Below are 21,671 nucleotides of genomic sequence, written 5' to 3'. Positions count from 1 at the left end.
TACTGTTAAGAGACTTTTAGAATGATTAAAACTGTTTAAGACTTAAACAGCCAGTGACCTTTTAATACAATATAAATCCATGAAAGCAATATTTCAGCTAGCAGGTGGCGAAGTAAATTTTTAGAGCAAGTACCTGTCAGCTTCAGTATTCTTTTGGAAAAAAAAAAATACATGCCAAAAAACAGCCACCTTGAAATGAAATGAGTGTCTCTATTTGATTATTTTTAAAGCATTTATGCATTTGCTAAGCCTCAGTCTCGATGAAATGGCAGGGTTGAAGGAGAGTGAGTAATGGTTGGCATCATTTTATATAAATAGTAACAAGAATTTCTCAGTGAGAAGAATTTGAAGTCATTTGTGCATAAAAGATGAAGATTGGAGAAATCACAGAAGGCCCCTGGTCTCAGACAACCTTTCTTATCCTCAGGGAGTCTCCTGAGGCAGGAGAATGGGCTCGCACAGTGGGGCCCAGGAAGCATGATGGGATTTCATTGGTGCGGATCCTCAAACTAGGATTCCCAGCCCATTCATGCTTCCTTTAGCCTGGATGTTATTGAAGATATTTCACTTGTTTCTGATCATCTAATCCAAGTCTCCTAAATAGTAAGAATCTCTTCTCTTCTTCATAGTCTTCTGAATTTGTAGGGGCTAGGCAGGGTTCCTCCTCATTCTTAAACAGCTTCAGTTTCCCACACTAAATTTGCCACCTGTTGTGGTAAATGGGACCTCAGTCAGAAGTTAGGAGATATGGAGTCACAGTGGATTTCTTGGTATGGTTTTACACTATATGTGGCTCCCTTTACTATAGAGGTTGAAATTTTTCCATCTATGAAGTAAAATTATCAGGCTAGGTTTTTTTTCTTAAAAAGTCATTTTTCTTATTTTTTTTCTTAAATTGTAAAGTAAATTTTTCCTTTTTTCTTTGAAATGATCCCAGACTTTACACAAATGTTGAAAAATAGCATAAAGGATTCTCACTTTGCATTTTTCCAGTTTCCCCACATGTTGATATCTTACATAATCATACTGCATTACCAAAATCAGGTAATTAACACACTGAGACAATACTTCTTCCTAATATGCAGACTTTATTCAGATTTTATCAGCTGTCTTAGTAAGATTCCCTTTCTGGTTTAGGACCCCATCTAGAACCACAAGTTGCATTTAGTTGCCTTGTCTTTCAGGATAGCTTCTCAGTCTTACATTGTTTTTCATGAAGGTCAATGACTCTTAACCAGGCTGCATGTCACAATCATGTGGGGAGCGTGCCAAGATACTTGGTCTGGCTTCCAACCCCAAAGAGGCTGATCTAAGAATTGTAGAGTGGGACCTCACTATATGTAGTAAAAGAAAGCGCTCCATGAGAAACTGTTGCACACTTTCTGTAAAATCAGAGCTGTTTCAATACCTCAGACGCTACCCTTTTGAGTTTCTATCCACATGACCTCACTTTTTCTAGTTCTTCATTTCCCTGTTCCTCCTTTATGGGCAGAAACCTGACCCTCCAACATTCCTGGAGGGTTTGAAGGAGTTTCTAGGTACCTTATGAGATGTAAATACAGTTAAGACCTATCTCCAGGAGTTTTATTACAGAAGAAAGATCAAGTACAGTACACTTGGTTGCCGTGTTTCTTGAGGCTTGGGTGTCGCCATAACCTGTGGTGACTTTGGGATGAGGGACTCAGGGTCTGTATTTTGACAACATGCTCTGAGTAAGTTAATGTGTAAAAACAATGACAACAATAGTAAAACTAGGTGGCTACTTTAAGACTGATGTTATTAACTCTCAAGCTATGAGAGTCATGCAGAACCAACAATATTATAGTGTATTGCCCCTGCATCAGTAACTGGAAAGTGGCAAAATGGTCTATGATAGAAATACCTGTGTTCTTTCTTTCAGAGTTCAATTCAGTTTAATATAAATAGATTTATAATAGTTATTATTCATAGTAGTGATACTATTAATTTTCGGCATCTACTGTGTGCCCTCTTGTTGTTTTTGTCCAGCCACTAAGTTGTGTCCAACTCTTTGTGACTCCCTAAACTGCACCATGCCGGGCTTCCTTGTCCTTCACTGTCTCCCGGAGTTTGCCCAGACTCATGTCCATTGAGTCAATGATGCCATCCAACCATCTCATCCTCTGTCGTCCCCTTCTCTTGCCCTCAGTTTCTCCCAGCATCAATGTGTTTCCCAGTGAGTTGACTCTTCAAATTAGGTGGCCAAAGTATTGGAGCTTCAGCTTTAGCACCAGTCCTTTCAATGAAAGTTCAGGGTTGATTTCCTTTAGGATTGATGGGTTTGGTCTCCTTGTGTTCTCTGTATGTGCTCTAAAACAGAGAGCCTGCCCTCAAGGTACTTTTAGTCTTGTAGGAGAAACTAGTAGGTATGCAGTTAAATAATGGAGAGCAGAGTATGTGCTACGAAAGGGCTGAATCAGGAAGAAGCAGTATGTTGTCACTGGGAGTAAGGATGTGTCAGTCTATCCAGATATAGCAGTGGTGAAGTAGGTTTAAAAGAGCTATTTAAAGTGTTTTTATTTGAAACCATACTCCCTCCAGCTCCATCACCATCTTTGGAGAGAAGGTAAGCGTTTGGCCTCAATGGCCGCCACAGGGCCATGTCCCATCTCTGAGGATAGGAATATTTTTGGAATAGTCTCTCAGCACATTGATATTTGTTTGCCAGCTTCTTTTTTCAGTGGTTAAGATTTTTTGCTTCTCTTGACTGTTGCCTCATTCTGTGCCCACAACATGAATTTTTAATTTTTATTTCATTTTTATCTGAAAGAATTTCACTTTTTGTTATAGGGGGCTGCAGGGACCTCAGTAGTTGGTAGAAGATTGATGCCTAAGCTTAAATCATTGCCCTGTTTATTTTGAGCGCCCATCTTTGGAAACCAAAAGTATATGGTGTGGTCTGTTGTTTTGGTGGAAATTACTGTCTTTTTGTAAGACAATTGACACTTGGTGGATTCAGAAATTCTGTTTTGTTTTAGTTCATTTGCAGAACCAGAGTGTCCTCCTAATTTCATATTGTTTGAAAATCATTTTTGTGTTTTTTGACTAAGAAAGTGAATTTGTTTTTCAACAACTGGAAACCACCATGTGATAGAGAAACACAGCGTACTTAAATATGATGCACTAAGGTGTTTCACCTTTTTACAGAGTATTTATTTGTGATCAAGTGTGAGGCCTATTGAACTTAGTGAAGACCTAAGGATTCTGTATTAGCTAGATGTAGAGTGAAACTGTACGTCTGAAAATCAGGGAGACTTCATCTACTTGAGGATAATGATTCTTCCTGCTTTTAATTTGAGAATCTCAAAGAGCATTTCAAGCTAAGTTATTTAGAAGGATGACGGAGACATTACATTTTGGCTTGGGTAAATATAGTGATGCATTAAAATTAAACACTGGCTTAAGTAGATTCTGCAATTCATCTCAAAGTATCTTCCTTTTGATTTTTTAAAAATGCATGCCTATAATTCACATTTATTGTATAACAAACCAAAAGGAAAAGGCATTAAAAAATAACACTTGTCATCCCATGAGTTATAGACCACAATTGTTAGCATATGCAAATTGTTTATACAGAAATAATGCCATATTATAAACCCTATTCAGTAGCCCACTTTTTTCCTCACAAGGTAATATATCAGAAACACATATTCATGTTCTTTTCTAGATACTTCATGACTCACACCTTCACTAGATTTAAGTCATTCTTCAAATATCACCTCCATGAAGCATTTTCCAATTATTCTCTTTAAAACTGTGACTTTCCATCATCACCCTAGCATTGCCTTTCCCCTTGCTTGCCCTATATATCTATAAAGTACTTATCAAGATTTGATACTAAGTATGTTTTATGTAATATATTTTTAAGAGGTCTTCTGATAGCATATAAATTCCACGAGTGCAGCTCTTTGTGTTTGTTTTACTTATTTGTTTGTTTGAGATTTCCTTCTGGTGTCTAAAGTAATGTCTGGCACATAGAAGGCACCCATCAATGACTAAATAAATGTTAGCTCTAGATCAACATCATTATTTTTGATGGCCACACCATTTTCCAGTGTGTGATTGCAGTTGATTTTTTTAACCCATACTATATCGATGAATAGTATGATCATTTCCATCATATTTCATTGTGGTTAAGTTTCTTTAACATGCTTCCCTGTATACCCTTTAGTCATTTCTTTAGTAGGATAATTTATTACAATTGGTATAACTACATCAAAGTGTATGAATATTTTTTAAGGCTTTTTGAATTGCCAAATTTTCTTGAGAAAATTTTATCTCTAATACTCTTATTTATATATAAGTGGCATACAAGGATGCTGAATTTATTATACTCTCTTCTACCAATATTGTGTTTCATTGCTCTTTTAAATCTTAGTCCTTTCATTTAAATTATATGACTTAAAAAATAAGTAGTATCAGAATCAACAATTTGCTTTTCTAGTTAAGGAGCAGATAGTAAAAATAGAGGAAAAGTAGAAAGGGTACTCTCCTAATGTGTAATTATATATAGTAAAAGCCTGAACTCCAAAAATGTCTGATGTGAGAACTAGAGAACTGAAGCTACTTGGTTGAAGTCACATATTGTCTCATTTACAGATGAGGATGTGTCATTTAAGGGGGGCGATGTTGTTGCTATTTTGCTGACAATGAGGACAGGGAACCAGGATGCCCAGCCTTGCCCTGATAATTATCATTTCTGCCAGTGAGTTCTCAAAGGGGCTGCACACTTAAGGAACAAGAACAAAATGGAAATTCAGGAACTGCTTTATTAGTAGCTCCATGAATCCTTAATCCAGGACAGAGATCTGTGCTCACACTGAGATGGTGCTTAGGCTATGGCTCTGGGAATAAGCCAAAGATTTAGCCGATCTCTAATAGGAGCCACACATTGAGTAAATCAGGGCTCTTTCTTTCATATTTTCAGTTAGAACCAGTGGGTAGTGAATAGATTGAGAAGACTGAGAAGGGATGCATTAAACGGGTCCCCTCAGCGGTTTCTTAATCTCTGCCGTACATAGGGCAATATTTCCTGGTGGTTTATTTTTTTTCTTTTTTCTTTTTTTTCCTGGTGGTTTTTAAAAACTTACGCAGCTCCACATTTGCAGGTGTGGCACCTTTCCAGGTACTGACAATTTTTTTCTGAATTGCGTGTATGTGCTATTTTAAAATAAGTGGGTATAACAACAGGTTAAAATTTTGTATAATGAAAAATGAGTTTTTCTTGCACACTTGTCCCCCAGTTACAAAACAGAACATCTTAGAGACAACTTGCTGCTAACAATTTCTTGGGAATCTACTTAAAAGATTCTCCATGATAAAATGGGCAAATCTGTATATATATTATATGTATTATCACACAATAAAGGTTTGCTGTCCTAGACCTTAATACTTGATTTTTAAAATATTTTATTCAGTGTGCTTTCTGGTAGAGTTTTCTTGGTGGTACATGTTTAAATGCAAATTGAAGATGGATTTGCGGGTAAAATTGTAAGTAAATTCTTCAACTGCATGGTTTCATAATAAATTGCCTCTTATTTATGAGGAGAATGTTACATCTGTGACATAACTCAATCACCTCACAGAGATTTTTCACTCCTGTCACATTTATTTTATCTTCTCACTTGTTCTCCTTACTCAACCTTGCTCAGAAAGCTTCATCTTCTCAGACTTGGTCTCCTCTAGTGAGTGGGCAAGTTTAGACTCAGCTGCTCTTTTGTGTATAAGTAAAAAGAAAACGAAAGTGTCATCTATCATGTGTAAATGTACAAGTCACCACTATCACATACACATTGTGTATGTCACTTACATGCAGTTTAGCTTAGCAATGTCCAAACTGTGAGTTGAGACCCTTTCATGGGTCACAGTCACTTTCGTGGGTTATAAACCACACCTTTGAAATAAATAAACAGAAAATGTTAATGTACCTTACATGCAATAGGTATGATTTCATGAAACCATTGTTTCAGATGTATATGTACTTACTTATATATCTCCAGATAGGAGTTTTGCATCATCACATCACAGGTTATTTCTTTCCTCTGGGTTGTAGTCAAAAATAGTTAAGAGTCTCAGTTTTAACTGCTTTGATCTGTAGAGTGACACTGAGAAGTAGATGTTATTAAATGTTTTCTTCACTTAATAGGTGAGGAAAACTGAACCTGAGATGGTAGTATTACCTTTTCCAAAGTAAAGGTTAGCACTGGAGTGTGCATTTTATGCTTTGCTATTTTCTTTGGAACATATTTCCTTTCTCTATTAGTTACTATTAATGGAAAAGAGTAACTGTCTTTACTTGAAGCTTATGATTTGGTCACCATAGTTATGTTTATTCTGTGTGTGTGTGTTTCAGCCCAATCTCTTTTATGTACTCATAATTTAAATTCTTAATTTGAGGAGCTCCTAAGTAGTTTTACTTCCCTTAAAGTTAGGTTTTCCTTAAACAACCAAAAAGTCTCCATTTAAGAAAGTTAGGGAGCCAACATCTGCCAGCTGGAAGAACCCTAGAGCCATGCTCCTGCATGTGTGGTCCCTGGATCTACATCGGCATCTCTTGGGAGCATGTTAGAAATGCAGAATCTCAAGCCTCACCCCAGACCTGCTGAGTCTAAGCCTACATTTGAACTAGATCTTTTTTGTGATGTGAACATTGATGTTTGAAAAGCATCTAAGATATCAGGTCATTTTGTTTTTAAACATCAATTGAGTGATTAAAATGACTTTTTATTTATTTAGTTTTTCAGCCTATGTTTAGTGATGGATAATATGACCCTAAACTTATGCCAGGTGGTGAGGATATAAAGATACATTATGAGAGGGCTTTGTTTTTTTTAGACGTTTCAGTTCTAACTAGGAGAGAATGACCATAAACACAAATGCAATCAAGTGTTATAGAAATTTTGACAGAAAGTGTAAGAGGCACAAAAGGGGCTGTTATCTGACCTCTGTGTGTGTGTGTGTATGTAGGTTTACATGGATATTTGGATCAAGAAGAAAGAGAATGATGCTTGCTTTTGTTGTTGTTGTTGTAAATTAATTGAGACTTTATTGACGCTCTGAGTTTAATTACCCCCTTGTGTTTTTGCACTACAATCACATATAACCAGTAATGTACTATCTTCTTTGTTGGTAAATTCTTGTTAGTTTCCCCCCTAATGGGGGACTTTGTATTACCAAGGGCTGAGCAAATTTTGTTTACACACCCCTGAGCCATGTTACTGGAGTAACTACAGTGGGTGAAACTCAGTTACTGCGAAGGGGCCAGATCTGGTTCTCAATGCCACTGCCTTTTTTACCACCTAGACTAGAAAGGGTAGCTTGAGAAAATAGACAGAGCTGGCTTTCTGGGAGTTTTTCCTCACTCTTTTCAAGTTAATGGTATTCACAACAGGTGTTCTCTGATGCAAACTGGCATAAAGTACTGTTTGGGGATCAGGGATACAATACTTTGTGTACCACAGTCACCCTTTAACTGCCTCATGGTGCTGCATCTAGCACAAAGTAAAAACCTTTTGAATATTAGCTGAATGAGCTGGGATGACGTGGAGCATTTTAAACTAGATCTTGCCTTGCTTCTCTTCAAGGAATTCTGAGGATCTATTTCCAGCTGTGTATTTCACTAAACCATTTTATCTGGTAGTTGAGGGATGATGTATTTTGCAGGCTGGGTAGGCGCTGGATGGTGAGGAAAAGGATAAGGAGGGGACCAGGGTTTATAGACATGTGTCTATGACAACTCTACTTCTTATAAAACCACATGTTTCTTTCTTAGGTTTTATGTACCATGCATTTCCCATTTGCCTAACGTGCATCCTTTTTTTCCCCTTTTAACTTGCCTGTTTGATTTATTCAATGCCCCTGTAATTCACAGGGTCTGGGAGTACACTTGAATTGCCCCAGCAAGCCCAGAGGACAGGGGATGCACTGATGTGAAGGTCGATAGCTTAGTATTTCTGGTTGGAAGGTGCTTGCAGTGGGTTCTGTCCAGCTGCTTTTCTCTAAGAGGATCACCACCACCTCTACCACCTCTGGCCCCAAGCATGTCAGCCAAATGCTCTTTCATTGTTTGAAGAAATCTACTGGAAAGGAAAGGATCCCCCTACATTGTATACACTTATCTGTTTCTTTTCATTTGCCACCTTCCTTATACATGAATATTGTGTCTTTTCTCTTCAGCCGAAATTATTCTTACTGCAATTTAGAGGAGTTTCCTTTTGTTGACTTACCTGTTAAAATGGTGAGTGAACCTTAAGTCAGAATACTCATGAGTTCTAAGTCTATTTTAAAATAGTTACTAGGAGTTTTCCATTCCAGCTATCTTAACTAGTTAAGCATAACTAGTTATGCTTCCCTTCAAAGGATCCCTTTTCTATCCCGTTGTCATATGTATATCTGTTTTCTAGACATTTCCCCATTCCTCCACATCCTTTTGGTGGCTTAGTGGCAAAGAATCTGCTGATGTAGGAACCATAGGAGATGAAGGTTTGATCCCTAGGTCCAGAAGATCCCCTGGAGGAGGAAATGGCAACCCAATCCAGTATTCTTGCCTGAGAAATCCCATGGACAGAGGAGCCTGGCAGTCTACAGCCCATGGGATTGCAAAACAATTGGATACAATTTAGCAACTGAATCTGACAAACACATACTTTTAAACTGTGAGCTCCACTTTAAAGAACATAATGGGAAACTCCAATAATTGAGCTTGAAAAATGGAAAATTTTGGTCTAACTTAATAACTCATCAAAATAAGCAGAAAATTATTATGAGATTTTCACTATGGCTTTAACAGTCTGCCTAATCTTGCCATGGTCTGGATTTATGTTGTTTACAAAGATAATTCTTTACACAAACAAATTCTATTTTCTTTTTGGTTCCTTTTCACTCTCCCAGAATCTCATCAATGTGTGCCTCACTATATTTAATTCCTCTGACAGAAACAAGGTGCTCAGAAATCCTCTTTTAAATTGAGTATGAAGAAGATATAGGTCCAGATAAAACATTGAATCTGAAAATTAAGCTGTGAAATAGAACTTGGTCATCAAGTCTCCATCAACTTGAACTTCTTTACTGATCACTCAATACTTTATTATGGGCTTTAGTCTCATATGTGATGATTTTTTAATGGTGGAAAGTATCTTGGTGACAATTCTTTTTACTTGACAGGTGTTAAATATTTCTTTTAGGGCACTGTCTGGCCACATGAAGGCCAAAGAGTTTCTTTCTCAGTCCTAACTACATATTAGAATTATCTGAGTTTTAAAGGAATATGGGTATCTGACCCTTCCTTCCCATTTCTATTCCCCATCCCCGAGATCCTGAGTACATTGATATGAGATAGAGCTTGGGCATCAGCATTTTTAGGTAAGGTTCCTAGGTGATTCTAGTATCTAGCCAAATATAGAACTATTGGATGGAGTTAATAAACATTTTTGAGACATATAATTTTACTAAGGATATAGACAAATTATATCTCCAGATATGTACACTTAGGCAGGTAAGAGAAGTATGGATGCTTCTATAAGACATGCCATTGAACTCATTGACCCTACGTTGAATTCTGTAGGGTCTGAAGTAGAAATAATTTGACACTTTCTTTAATGCAATACTTCTCCAAGTGTGGTCCCAGGACTAGTAGCACTAGCATCACCTGGGGATTTATTAAGAATGTAAATTATCAGACCCTGACCCAGATCTACTGAGTCAGAATTTCCAGGGGTGGCACCCAGAAATCTGTGTTTTACCCAGCCCTTGCAGAGATACTAGTGAGCTCTAAAGTCTCAAAGTCATCAACCTAGAGGGTTGTTTTGGAAACAAGAGGTAGCTTAGGAAAATCTTAGCACAGTGCCTGGTGCATAGTGAGAGCCCCCAAATCAGAGTACTCTAAAGATAGTGTGTTTGACATCTTGGTTGCCTGAATATGGTGGTAGATAGACTTGACAGCTGTTAGCTACTCGTCCAACTCTGTTACTTTTTAAAAAATTATTTCATTGAAGTGTCGTTGATTTACAGCGTGTTCATTTCTGCAGTATAGCACAATGATTGAATTATACATATAATGTGCCTTCTTTTTCATATTCTTTTCCATTGTGGTTTATCACAGGATATTGAATATAGTTCCCTGTGCTATACAGTAGGACCTTGATTACTATCCATTCCATATATAATAGTTTGCATCTGCTAGTCCTAAACTCCCAACCCCTCTCTCTCCACCTCCCCCTCCTTCTTGGCAACCACAAATCTGTTTTCTATGTAAGACTATTATTTGTAAGGCAGATGGAGTTCAAGTGAACAATCTCAAAGGTGTATCAGGACAACCAGTCCATGTCACCATCCTTCCATTGTGAGATTTAGATTCTTCTTTTTCTACAGGCCTAAGTTGTGACATTTTGGTGCTATCCAACAGTGATTCATTGAGTGGTCGGGACTATCATCTACCAGTGAGTGTTGAACAGCTTAAATGCAAGGAAAAGCTGTTTGTCTCTTGAGGAGAGACAGTTCCCCAACATTCACAAAGGTCATTTTTATAAGGAAAAGGACATATAATTTTTTTTTAAATGAAAGTTTTCTTTTTTTAATATAGTTTCTTGCAAAAAGTATTTAAAAAGATTCTGTACCATTAACCCATAGTGATGTTGGATTTCCTAGTATCCTAAAGCTGGATAGTACATAGATCTCCAAATTGGATGTTTCTTATTACAATTTCTCCCAATCTGTCCTGCACACACTTTAAGATTAGTCTTTAGTAAATCACATTCTTAGAAGTGTTTCCTTCTCAGAAATCCTTAATGGATCCTTACTGCATGCATGATAAAATTCAAACTCTTAGTCAGCTGCAGAACACACTTAAAAGCTTATTTTCATACTGCTCCAATTTTTATGACTTACTACTCTTATTTACAGGCTTCCCTGATGGCTTAGCTGCTAAAGAATCCACCTGCAATGCAGGAGACCCCGGTTCAATTCCTAGGTCTGGAAGATCCCATGGAGAAGGGATGGGCTACCCATTCCAATATTCTTGAACTTCCCTGGTGGCTTAGATGGTAAAAGAATCTGCCTACAATGCAGGAGACCTGGGTTTGATCCCTGGGTTGGGAAAATGCTCTGGAGGAGAGCATAGCCACCCACTCCAGTATTTTTCCCTGGAGAATCCCCATGGACAGAGGAGCTTGATGGGTTACAGTCCATGGGGTAACAAAAGAGTTGGACACAACTGAGCGACTAAGTACAACACAGCACAATGTTATTTACATTCCTATCTTTATGCTATATGATAATTTGCTCTTTATTTTCTAGGCCCTAATTTTTTCTAACCTTTATGCTTTTATTTTCCTTTCTTTCTGCCTAACATGAACTTATGCTGTACATCATAATGTTCATTGACAGTTTATTTATTTTTATTTATTTATATATATTTTTTGTGCCATGTGGCATGTGAGATCTTAGTTCGAGGACCAGGACTTGTACTTGCGCCCCCTGCACTGGAAGTGCAGAGTCTTAATCATTGGGCTGCAGGGCAAGTCCCTCTTCTGTGTGCATGTGTGTGTGAGCACTCAGTCGTGACTGACTCTTCTGCGTTCCCATGGATTATAGCCCGTCAGACTCCTCTGTCCATGGGATTTTCCAGGTAAGAATACTGGAGTGGGTTGCTCCAGGGGAGATTCCCAACCCAGGGATTGAACCCATGTCTCCTTCATCTGCTGCATCGGCCGGTGGATTCTTTACCACTGAGCCATCTGGCCAGCACAGATTCCTTGTTCCTCAAACTGAACTTTCCTTTATCTTAAATTCCAGAAGAGTTTGCCTGTAGATTCTTAATAAATTGCATCTTGTATTATCTTACCTATTTATACATTTTTTTCTTCCTCTAGTTGACTGAAAATATATTGAGAACAAACAACACATCTCATACCCTTCAGTAATGCACCACCGCAAGCAACTTGCCTGCCCTGGCTGAATGTACCCGATCCTTCTACTCTAGCTTTACATCACTTCTATGTGTTACATCTGGTCGTCATTCTTCTGACAGTTAAGGCTGCTGATTAAACTGAGGAGAAGTAAGATAGGGAATAATGCTATGTAGGACAAAAAATTATGTGTCAAAGCCAATTACAAAGCAGTCAGATACCAGCTAATACAAATCTTCCTCTAATTATGATGGGATTACATCCTGAAAAGCCCACTGTAAGTTGGAAATATCAAGTGGAACATGCATTTAATGCACCTAACATACCAAACATCATAGCTTAGCCTCACGTACCTTCGGTATGCCCAGAACACTTAAATTTAGCATATGATTGGACCAAATCATTTAACACAAAGCCTATTTTATAGTAAAATGTTGAGTATGTTAGGTCATTTACTGGACAGTGTACTGAAAGTGAAAAACACAGTGGTTATGAGGGTACAGAATGGTTGTAAGTGTATTGGTTGTTCACCCTGGCCATCACCTGCCTGACTGGGAGCTGTTTGCTGCCCTGCCTAGCATCCCAACAGTACTGTACTGCATATACCTAGGCCGAAATAGAGCAAAATTCAAAGTACATTTTCTATTGAATACCTGTTGCTTTTACACCATGGCAAAGTCAAGTACTTACAGGTGGAACCATCATAAGTTGTGGGCTGTCTGTGTTTTGTAAAAAGAGTTCTGTAAAATTGCACCCATGTTAACTTCATGTGTATTTCTTTTCTGTAGGTGATTTTCTTCCACCCCCACCTCCACCTCTTGATGATTCCAGTGCTATTCCATCAGGCTCCGGAAACTTCCCTCCTCCCCCGCCCCTTGATGATGGTGCTTTCAGGGGACAGGTAAGAGCTGTGGTTGAAGTCATGTTTGTAAGTACTGCTAGGAATCGTGAATTCTGAGGTTGTTTCTGTGGCAAATAAATACTTATCCAGAGCCTACAGAGAGTTTGATATCTCACAAAGCACTAAGGCACGTTAATGCCAACTGCCCAGTTCGAGCTTCTCAGAGTTCTGCTGTCTTATACACTGAAGCCCTGGAAATCCTTTTACCTACTAATTTTATTTCGAAACTGAAAGCCATTCTTTAGGAATGCCATCTGAGAATTTCACTTTTTCTTGTTATCCTGGGGACACACAACCATGCTTTTTATTGCCTTTGTTCTGTGTCCACTGACATTTGCTTTCTAAATGAGTAAGACTGGTATTTTAAAGTTCTGTTAGTCACTGTGGGTACTAATTGGTCAGCAGCATCTTTCTAGCAAAAGCAACAGCAACAATTCTTAGGGTTTCCTCTTCTGAATGAGGTCAGGAATGCATATAGTGTGAACTGACTGTTTGGAAGTAATATGCATCAGCACTGCATAGTGACCCAGGTTTGGAGTCAGAAGCAACAATGAAAGTTCTCAGCCTGTGATCACATAGGGCTACTGGTGACCAACTGCCACTGTTTAAGCAGTTAAATACCAGTTATCTCAGGAAGGAAAGCTAAATAATAATGTCATATAATATTTATGTCATAATTTTAGGGATGGTGATGTTACTACAGATATATAAAAGAAAAAATTCCTTATTTCTTAGAGAAATGTCAGCAAGATTGGTGAGTGATATGGAATAGTGCCTGGCATTTGCTTTAAAATCAAAAGACTCTAAAAATATATGTATATGTATACTGTATTTGTATATGTATATGGCTAGCCATATTCAGTACAATACTGTTGGGATGTTAGATATATGTATATGTATACTGTATATGTACATGTATATGGCTAGCCATATTCAGTACAATACTGTTGGGATGCTAGATATATGTATATGTATACTGTCTATGTATATGTATATGGCTAGCCATATTTAGTACAGTACTGTTGGGATGTTAGGTATATGTATATGTATACTGTATATGTACATGTATATGGCTAGCCATATTCAGTACAATACTGTTGGAATGTTAGATATATGTATATGTATACTGTATATGTACATGTATATGGCTAGCCATATTCAGTACAGCACTGTTGGGATGTTAGATATATGTATATGTATACTATATATGTATATGGCTAGCCATATTCAGTACAGCACTGTTGGGATGCTAGCTATATGTATATGTATACTGTATATGTATATGGCTAGCCATATTCAGTACAATACTGTTGGGATGCTAGACATATGTATATGTATACTGTATCTGTATATGTATATGGCTAGCCATATTCAGTACAGTACTATTGGGATGCTAGATATAGGTATATGTATACTGTCTATGTATATGTGTATGGCCAGCCATATTCAGTACAGCACTGCTGGGATGTTAGGTATATGTATATGTATACTGACACACTTTGCTATACAACTGAAACTAACACGACAGTGCAGATCAACTCCAATTAAAAAAGACAAATCATAAGAGTAGGGAGCTACTGAGTTCGAATACAGGTGAGAAAATGTTAGTTATGAATTGATAATTGTTGGATGTAGGGAGATTTAATTCATTATTTGTTCTGTCTTTGTATATATTTAAGGTTTCTCACAATAAATTGTAAAGAGGAAAAGCCATAGAAAGTAACTGCTTAACTAGTTCAGTTCATTATATGACTCTCTCCTAAATTTCATTCTGGGGGAGACAAAGGTAGATGTGATTCATTCATTCAACAAAAATTTCTGGGTGCTGTGTACAAACCTTTATAACACTAGGGATTCTATAGCAAAAAAAGACAGGGCTCTACCCTTATGAAATTTACGTGTTACTAAGAGCTATTCTTTGCATATTGTTTTACTTATACATTTGAACACTTTTAACACTTTATTGAGTTTATATTCTGTCTTGAATAATTATGTAACTATTTTGTAAGCATTTAAAATCCTGAGTTCTGAAGTTTGCTTGACTTTGTAGAAGACTTGTATTTGGTACTAGTTGGGCAGCTTATTCTTGTCCCGTGATCTTGAGTGGGTCATCCTACGGCCCTTTTCCTCTTAATTAAAAATAAGATAACTGTATATCTGTCTCTAATAATTGAATGAAATACAGATGGATTAGAAAGTACTAAATTATAATGATTGTACAGATATTTTGATGTTATAATGATCACAATATAAAAATAACAAAGGCAGGAATAATAATAAGGTTTGTCAAAGGGTTTCATTGAGAAAAATTTGAACATGGGGCTTTCATAAATTAGAAAAGCCTTTTTCTATATGGATCTTGTCCTGCTAACTGTATCCAAGCTGTGACTTTGTTTTTGAAAAAGAAAGAAATAAACAAAGAGCCTGTTGCCATGTTGGCTTATATTCTCTGTAAGACAGAAGGAAGAAGGATAAAAAATAAAACAGAGTTTGTCAAGTGGAAAAGGGCAGATCTGGTGAGAAAGGCATGTTCTTGAATATATGGAAGATTGTCGGCAAGCTCAAAAGAAGGCAGGCGTGTCTTTTCCTTGTGTGGTGGTGTGTGATGTGATAAGAGGTTTGGCCCCACTCTGGCCAATTTGCCCCAACTTCCTACTTGAGCTACAGTGGAGCTTAGAGTAATGGAATCACCAGAGAAAATTTTGCACTTTTTTCTCTCGGCTGATGGTGAAAACTCCTGTTGTCAAGTTGAAATTATAGCTGGTAAATGTGTGTTTTTGTGTAGAAGTCTGTTTATGTTTCCAGCCAAATTTTCAGGTCAGAGCCAAAAGTACTAAGTGTGACTATAAGAATTATAAGATTTTCAGAGCTGAAAGGGACCTAAGAGATCATTGAGTCCAATCCTGGTGCCAGGCATCTGGTTATAGCCTATTCAAGTATCTAAGGTTCAGAAGAACAGGTAACATGCCTTTGTTTGGAAAGACGAGGTGGTATTGGCATTTTTCTTCTCTCCAGATTTCTGATAGAAGGCTGTAATTTTTTTTTTTAATTTTCCCTTTGCAAAAGGTGAATATTTAGTGTCAAGAATTCTTTTTTTAAGAGTTCTCATGTTATGGGAAAAGATGAATCTTGAAAAGTCAGTGAGAAATTTTCTTTTTTATGTAAGAATCAGTTGGAGCTCAGTTGCCTGTAAGGCTTGGGTGACCATTTACAGTCACTTCCTTCATTTGTTTGGTTTTCATCCATTCATGATAAACTGAATACCTTCTATATGTCAGACATATACACAAGGGCGTAGGGCTTGGCTTCATTGGTCTAATGCCCTGAGTCTCAACCTTGGGACTGTTAGCTTTGTTTGACTTGATGCCACAGTTGATAATTACTTCCTATTTTAGCCATCCAATGGGCAGGTGTAGACTGTTGTTTAGAGTAGTTTGAAAAAGAGAATATGTGATAGAATTTCAGACTTGCAAAGGAATTAGAGATCATAACTTGAGTGCCTTTCTGTTGTTTGAATCTCCTAGTTTTTTTTTTTTTCAATGTAACAAAATGTTTATGGGTAGCTGTTATAGCTAAGGCAATTTTGATGGCTAAGGGATGGATGGATGAGTTACAACCTCTGATTCCAACTAGGGAGATGCATATATACACAACTTCTAAATTAAGATGTTTCGTGGTAAATTATTACTTAGTCACCATGCTTTGATCAGAAGCACAATCTAAGTCTTATGTTGTGGTACAGGGTGGGGGAAATAAATTAACTATGACTAGAGATATGCAGGAAGGATTCTTGGAAACAATTTCAATTTAATGGAACTTTGATGGTTAATTAGCATCTTAATTTTCAGATGGCAGAATGGATTTTTAGGTAGTAAAGTAACAAGAAAAAGAATTCAGAGTATTTTGAAGAATATTCTGAAATCATTGCAGGTGTTTGTCATTATTTTAAATATAAGGTTGATATCACCAGGTCTGTTGCTGGATGCCAAGTGGTGCTTTTAGTATACCATCAGACAAAACTTGTTGCCCTTGTGGGAAGCTCTGTGCAAGTAGCTGAGTTGTCCCGTAGACTTCCTTTAGCTCCTCAGGCTGCTGATACCTGATGGCTTTGAGTTCAGGTGCCTGACATTTCTGGGGCTTGCCAGCTGGTATAGTTGGTAAAGAATCCACCTGCCAATGCAAGAGACACAGAGATGTGAGCTGGATCCCTGGGTCTAGAATGTCCCTTAGAGGAGGAAATGGCAACCTACTCCAGTATTCTTGCGTGGAAAATTCCATGGACAGATGAGTGTGGCAGGCTATAGTCCGTGGGGTTGCAAAGAATCGGACATGACTAAGCACACACGCATACCTGATATTTAACTTCCTCTTTTTATGACATCTTTACTTGGCTTTTCTTCATGACAGCTGACACCTCCTCACCCTGTCTCTCTCTGTGACCTAGACCGTGGCTTGCTTTTATGTGCCTGTTATCTGGGGTTTTTACCCTTCCAGTTCCCATCACCTTTTCCATTCATTCAGGCAAGATGGCTACCTTTGCTAGGGTAACTCCAGCCCCTCCGGCTCAGAAAACGGACTGTGTTGTCCACTGCTTGTTACTCCAGGTATTGAAAGTGTCTTCTGTTACTGAACTGAAATTTCTTCCTTTATGATTTCCTCACACCAATTTTCTTTCTACCCTCTTAGAAAATGATGCACATTCAAAGGAACTGTCAGATCAGGAGAGAAATAAGTGGTGTCTGTCTAAAGAGGGTGATCCATAAAACTCCTGAGAGAGGTTACTTTTCTGAGGAGACAGTGAAAACATTGTCATGTGAGCTGTTCACTGAACTTGTGGGAAATGCCCAGAGTTTGTTGAAAAGAGAATGAAGAGAGAAACTTTTTTAAAAAATAATTGTAATTTTTTAAAAAATTTATTTTATTGAAGTATAGTCGATCTATAATGTTGTGTTAATTTCTTCTGTACAGCAAAGTGATTCAGTTGTTTATATATATATGTGTGTATATATAGACATTCTTTTTCATATTATTTCCCATTATGGGTAATCACAGAATATTGAATATAGTTTCCTGTGCTATACGGTAATACTTTATCCATTCTATATATAATAGTTTGCATCTGCTAATCATAAACTCTGAATACCTCCTTCCCCACCCTCCTCCCACCTTCCTTGGCAATCCTAGGTCAGTACTCTTCATCTGCAAGTCTGTTTCTGAAGAAATTTCTGAAATGCTTTATGGTTTTATCTTAAAATCAGTGTCCAAAAGTTTGTAAGCCAATTCATTCCAACTCTTGTGAAAACAATTTCAAAGCTCATGATGTATAGGGTAAGCAGTGGATTGTAGTCATTTATCTACTTACCAATTTTATATATTTCATTTATCCTAAAATAAACTGGCACTCAGGGCTTTCCAGATGGCACAGTGATAAGGAATCCATCTGCCAATTCAGGAGACTCGAGTTCGATCCCTGGATTGGAAAGATCCCCTGGAGTTGCAAATGGCAACCCACTCCAGTATTCTTGGCTGAGAAAATTCCAAGGACAGGGGAGCCTGGTGGGCTACAGTCCATGTGACCTCAAAGAGTTGGACATGACTGAGCACACACACACACTAACTGGGTGTCTTGGGACCCTTAGACTTGTACTATCATGATCATAAGTATGGAATGCCAGAATTTTACTTGTAGACATAGAGAACTCAGGCCCCCAGCTGGGGGCACGTTCATTCATGAGTTCACAGAAATAGGCAGCAGGCCTTACTTTATATGATTTGGACATACCTTATCACAGAGGGCATCCCTTTTGCTGCTTGGAAGTTGGGTGAGGAAGGAAGAGTCTGGGTGTAAAAGGAGATCCCACCTATAAAAATTAAGAGTAGAGATGCAGTATTGCCAGAGCAAAACCAAAATGGTCAGCAAAAGCTTTAATCCACTCTGAGGTGCTTATCCTTCCTGTGTAGTGAGGATATAAGATATCTTGATCCATGGAAAGATACCAGAGGAGTGACTGAGATGCTTATTTATTCCTGGCCCTTTGTCTTGTTCCTTTGGGCCTTGGGTTAGCGAGGGGCCCTAGTTGATTTGTAGGATTGTTTGCGACCCTGGCAACAGCAGCAGGAGGAGCGGCTTGATTTGGGCTCCTCCTTTTAAGGTCCATACATGTAGGTCAGTGGATGTTTAGCAGGGCTGGTGGGTTCTTGAGGTATGCTACAGGCTCAGGTCGGTGTGACTTTCTAGAAGCGAATGTCAGAGGTTTTTCTGTTTTCCTTTCGCTCTGAATCATCCTCTGATTGGGTATTCAGATGAGAAAAGAGCGATATTTTTGGTGGCTAGACTTATAAAAACTTCTTTGAAAGTAGCAGATGAGAGTCGATGGGGAGTATTCCAGTATTTCACTCGAGTAATTTGACCCTTTTCATGGAATGCCATAGTTTCTCTTTGTTGTTTTTTTGAAGAATCTATTTAAAAAGGTAAACGCTTTCCCTGGGATCAACAGTGGAGTATGTGTATACACACACTCATTTACCCCTGGCAACCCCATTTCCACTGCTGCTGCTCCCTTGAAATAATCTAGGACACATGCATGCATTCAGCAGTGAGGGGTTGGCTGATCAATGGACAAGAAAAATTTTACAGGGAAACTGGTTGCGGTCAGTTCTGTTGTGTGTTGAGATAACCAATGAGATTAGATTTACTTTAGCTCCTCAGTGCCTTTATAGAGAGTAATTTACAATGTTTGCATATTTCAGAAAATTTCCTTTGCCCAAATTAAGTGAAACTTCAGTTGGTTCTTTCTGAGTCAGTAGAGATTTTTAACCCATTTTGTCTTTCCCATCAAGAATCTTAGTGATTCCTTCAAAGCTGAAATATATTTGTTTTTTCTCCGTCTAAAAAGTAGAACATGTTTTTTTCTTCTAGTCATGTAAATAAATCAAATAACATTAACATGGATTAAATGTTTTCAAACATGTTTCTCTACCAAGGAAAAATTATGATATGCATATATGCCCCACCCCCGACATAGGGGCTGTAAGAAGTTTGAGCACTGTCTCATTTAAATTATTATTAGATGTTTGGCGAATGTGTTGCAAATTTTAAACTTTATAACACCTCTTTTAAGAGAACCATTTCTCACATTAAATTGTACCACTGCATTATTAATAGACTATTGCTTTTGTTATTTGCATTGTTTCTTTTTTACTTTTTCTTTTTTTCTTGAATTCATCATCCTTTTTCTTTTTTAATTTCTTCTTCTTGTATTTTATCAATTTTTTTCTCTTTTTTTGAAAAGCTGCATGGGTGATAAATTTTCTGAAGCCTTTTTTCTTTCAGTTTCATGGTTAAGTAAATGTTTGGCTTCAAGTAGAATTCTAGGCTCCAATTCCTTTACCTCAATGTTCAACAAAGATTTCTATACTATTGCTTTGTGTCATTTAGCCTTTATTGTTGCAGATGAGAAATCTGATGTAAGTCTGTTTCTTTTTCCAATTTAGTAACTTTTTATTGTTTGATCTGTAAGTTGTATTTGTGGGATTCAACAATTTTACTTCAATATTTCTAGGTACAGCTTCCCTCACCCTCGCCCTATTATTTCTACTTAGTATTCATTGAATCTCATCTGAGGAGTCAAGTTTTTATTTAGCTAAGGGAGATTTTCTTGTGACATTGGGAAAATGAGTTTTAATTTTTTCATTTGCCTTTTTCTTCCTTATGGAACTCCTATTTTATAGTTTTGGATTTTTTTCTGTTCTTCATATCAGTATTCTTTTTCAATAGTTCTACCATATGGAAGAATCCTTATTGCTTGCATCCTTTCTTTATTTTTAATTTTTGTGGTGATGATGTATTCTCAAATTATAAATGCTACTTGCACCTGAATTTAGGGAGAAAATGTGGTTGGGAGTGGCTCTGAATCTCCTGTTCTGGTAGACCTAGCTAGCTTCCACTCAAACTTAATCCTTTATCTAGACCAGAAGCATATAGTCCTTTAAACGTCAGGGCAGCCACAGGGTTTGTGTGCAAGTTGTCACTGTGTGTGTGTAATTAGGGGAGGCAGGCAGGGAGTGGGTTTCCCTTAGAGACACATGCCAAGAGAGAACAGCAAGCATCAAGGCTATTTATCAGTGTTAAAGGTCCATGGCAGGTGGCAAAGCCCCTGTTTTACGTATTGTACATATATATCCAATATGGGCAGCAACAGGCTGTGGACAGCCCTTCTGCGTCTCTGCTAGAGTTCTCAGTTTCCCCCTTCCCTATTTCCCCATTCATGCCTTTCAATGACTATGTCACCAGAAGTGTCAGGGGTTGTGGCAAAGTACCTTTTATTAGAAAGAATGAACTCATTAAGTGATTTCACTGCTGTTTTGTCTGGCTTTCATCATGTACCCCAAACTTCCTTCCCAAGAAGTTCCCCCACACCCTCAACCCTTTTTATCATGGCAGTTTGAAGTCAGATCAGATATTGCTACCTTTTGCTATTTGTCTCAAACTCACCCTGCTGCCCTTGAGGATGCCAGGAAAACCCTCTCTGACTGCATCATCTGGACCAAGTAAAGCTTCAGGGAAAACATGGTATGATGGTGAACACTGTGAGTGCTGATCCAGAGTACCTGACTTAACTCCCCACTCGCTAGCTATGTGGCTACCATCATGCTATTTAACCTTTTTTTTCTTGCCATTGTTTGCTTATCTGTAAAATAGGAATTATTGTTGTGCTTATCTCTTTGGCTTGTTGTGAAGTTACATAGAGAATATCATAGGAGCCTGACATAGCATAGGACTTAGTAAGTATTTACCATTGATGCTGTTACTGTCAGACTGTTCTGGGCTAAGTGGCCTCTGTGCTGAG

The 21,671-nt window shown here is 37.8% G+C and overlaps 1 protein-coding gene across 1 annotated transcript in view; it reads left to right on the top strand.

Annotated features, from left to right (window-relative positions):
- Positions 1–21,671, top strand: part of LOC122444800 (LIM domain containing preferred translocation partner in lipoma) — a 509,662-nt gene that overhangs the window by 84,151 nt on the left and 403,840 nt on the right. Inside the window, exon 3 of the mRNA XM_043473440.1 lies at positions 12,710–12,822. Coding sequence (XP_043329375.1) covers positions 12,710–12,822 — 113 coding nt within the window. The remainder of the gene's footprint in view (positions 1–12,709; positions 12,823–21,671) is intronic.

The sequence above is a fragment of the Cervus canadensis genome, chromosome 7, assembly GCF_019320065.1.
Source record: "Cervus canadensis isolate Bull #8, Minnesota chromosome 7, ASM1932006v1, whole genome shotgun sequence".
Taxonomy (NCBI): Eukaryota; Metazoa; Chordata; class Mammalia; order Artiodactyla; family Cervidae; genus Cervus; species Cervus canadensis.
This window is presented reverse-complemented; position numbering and strand designations above follow the sequence as displayed.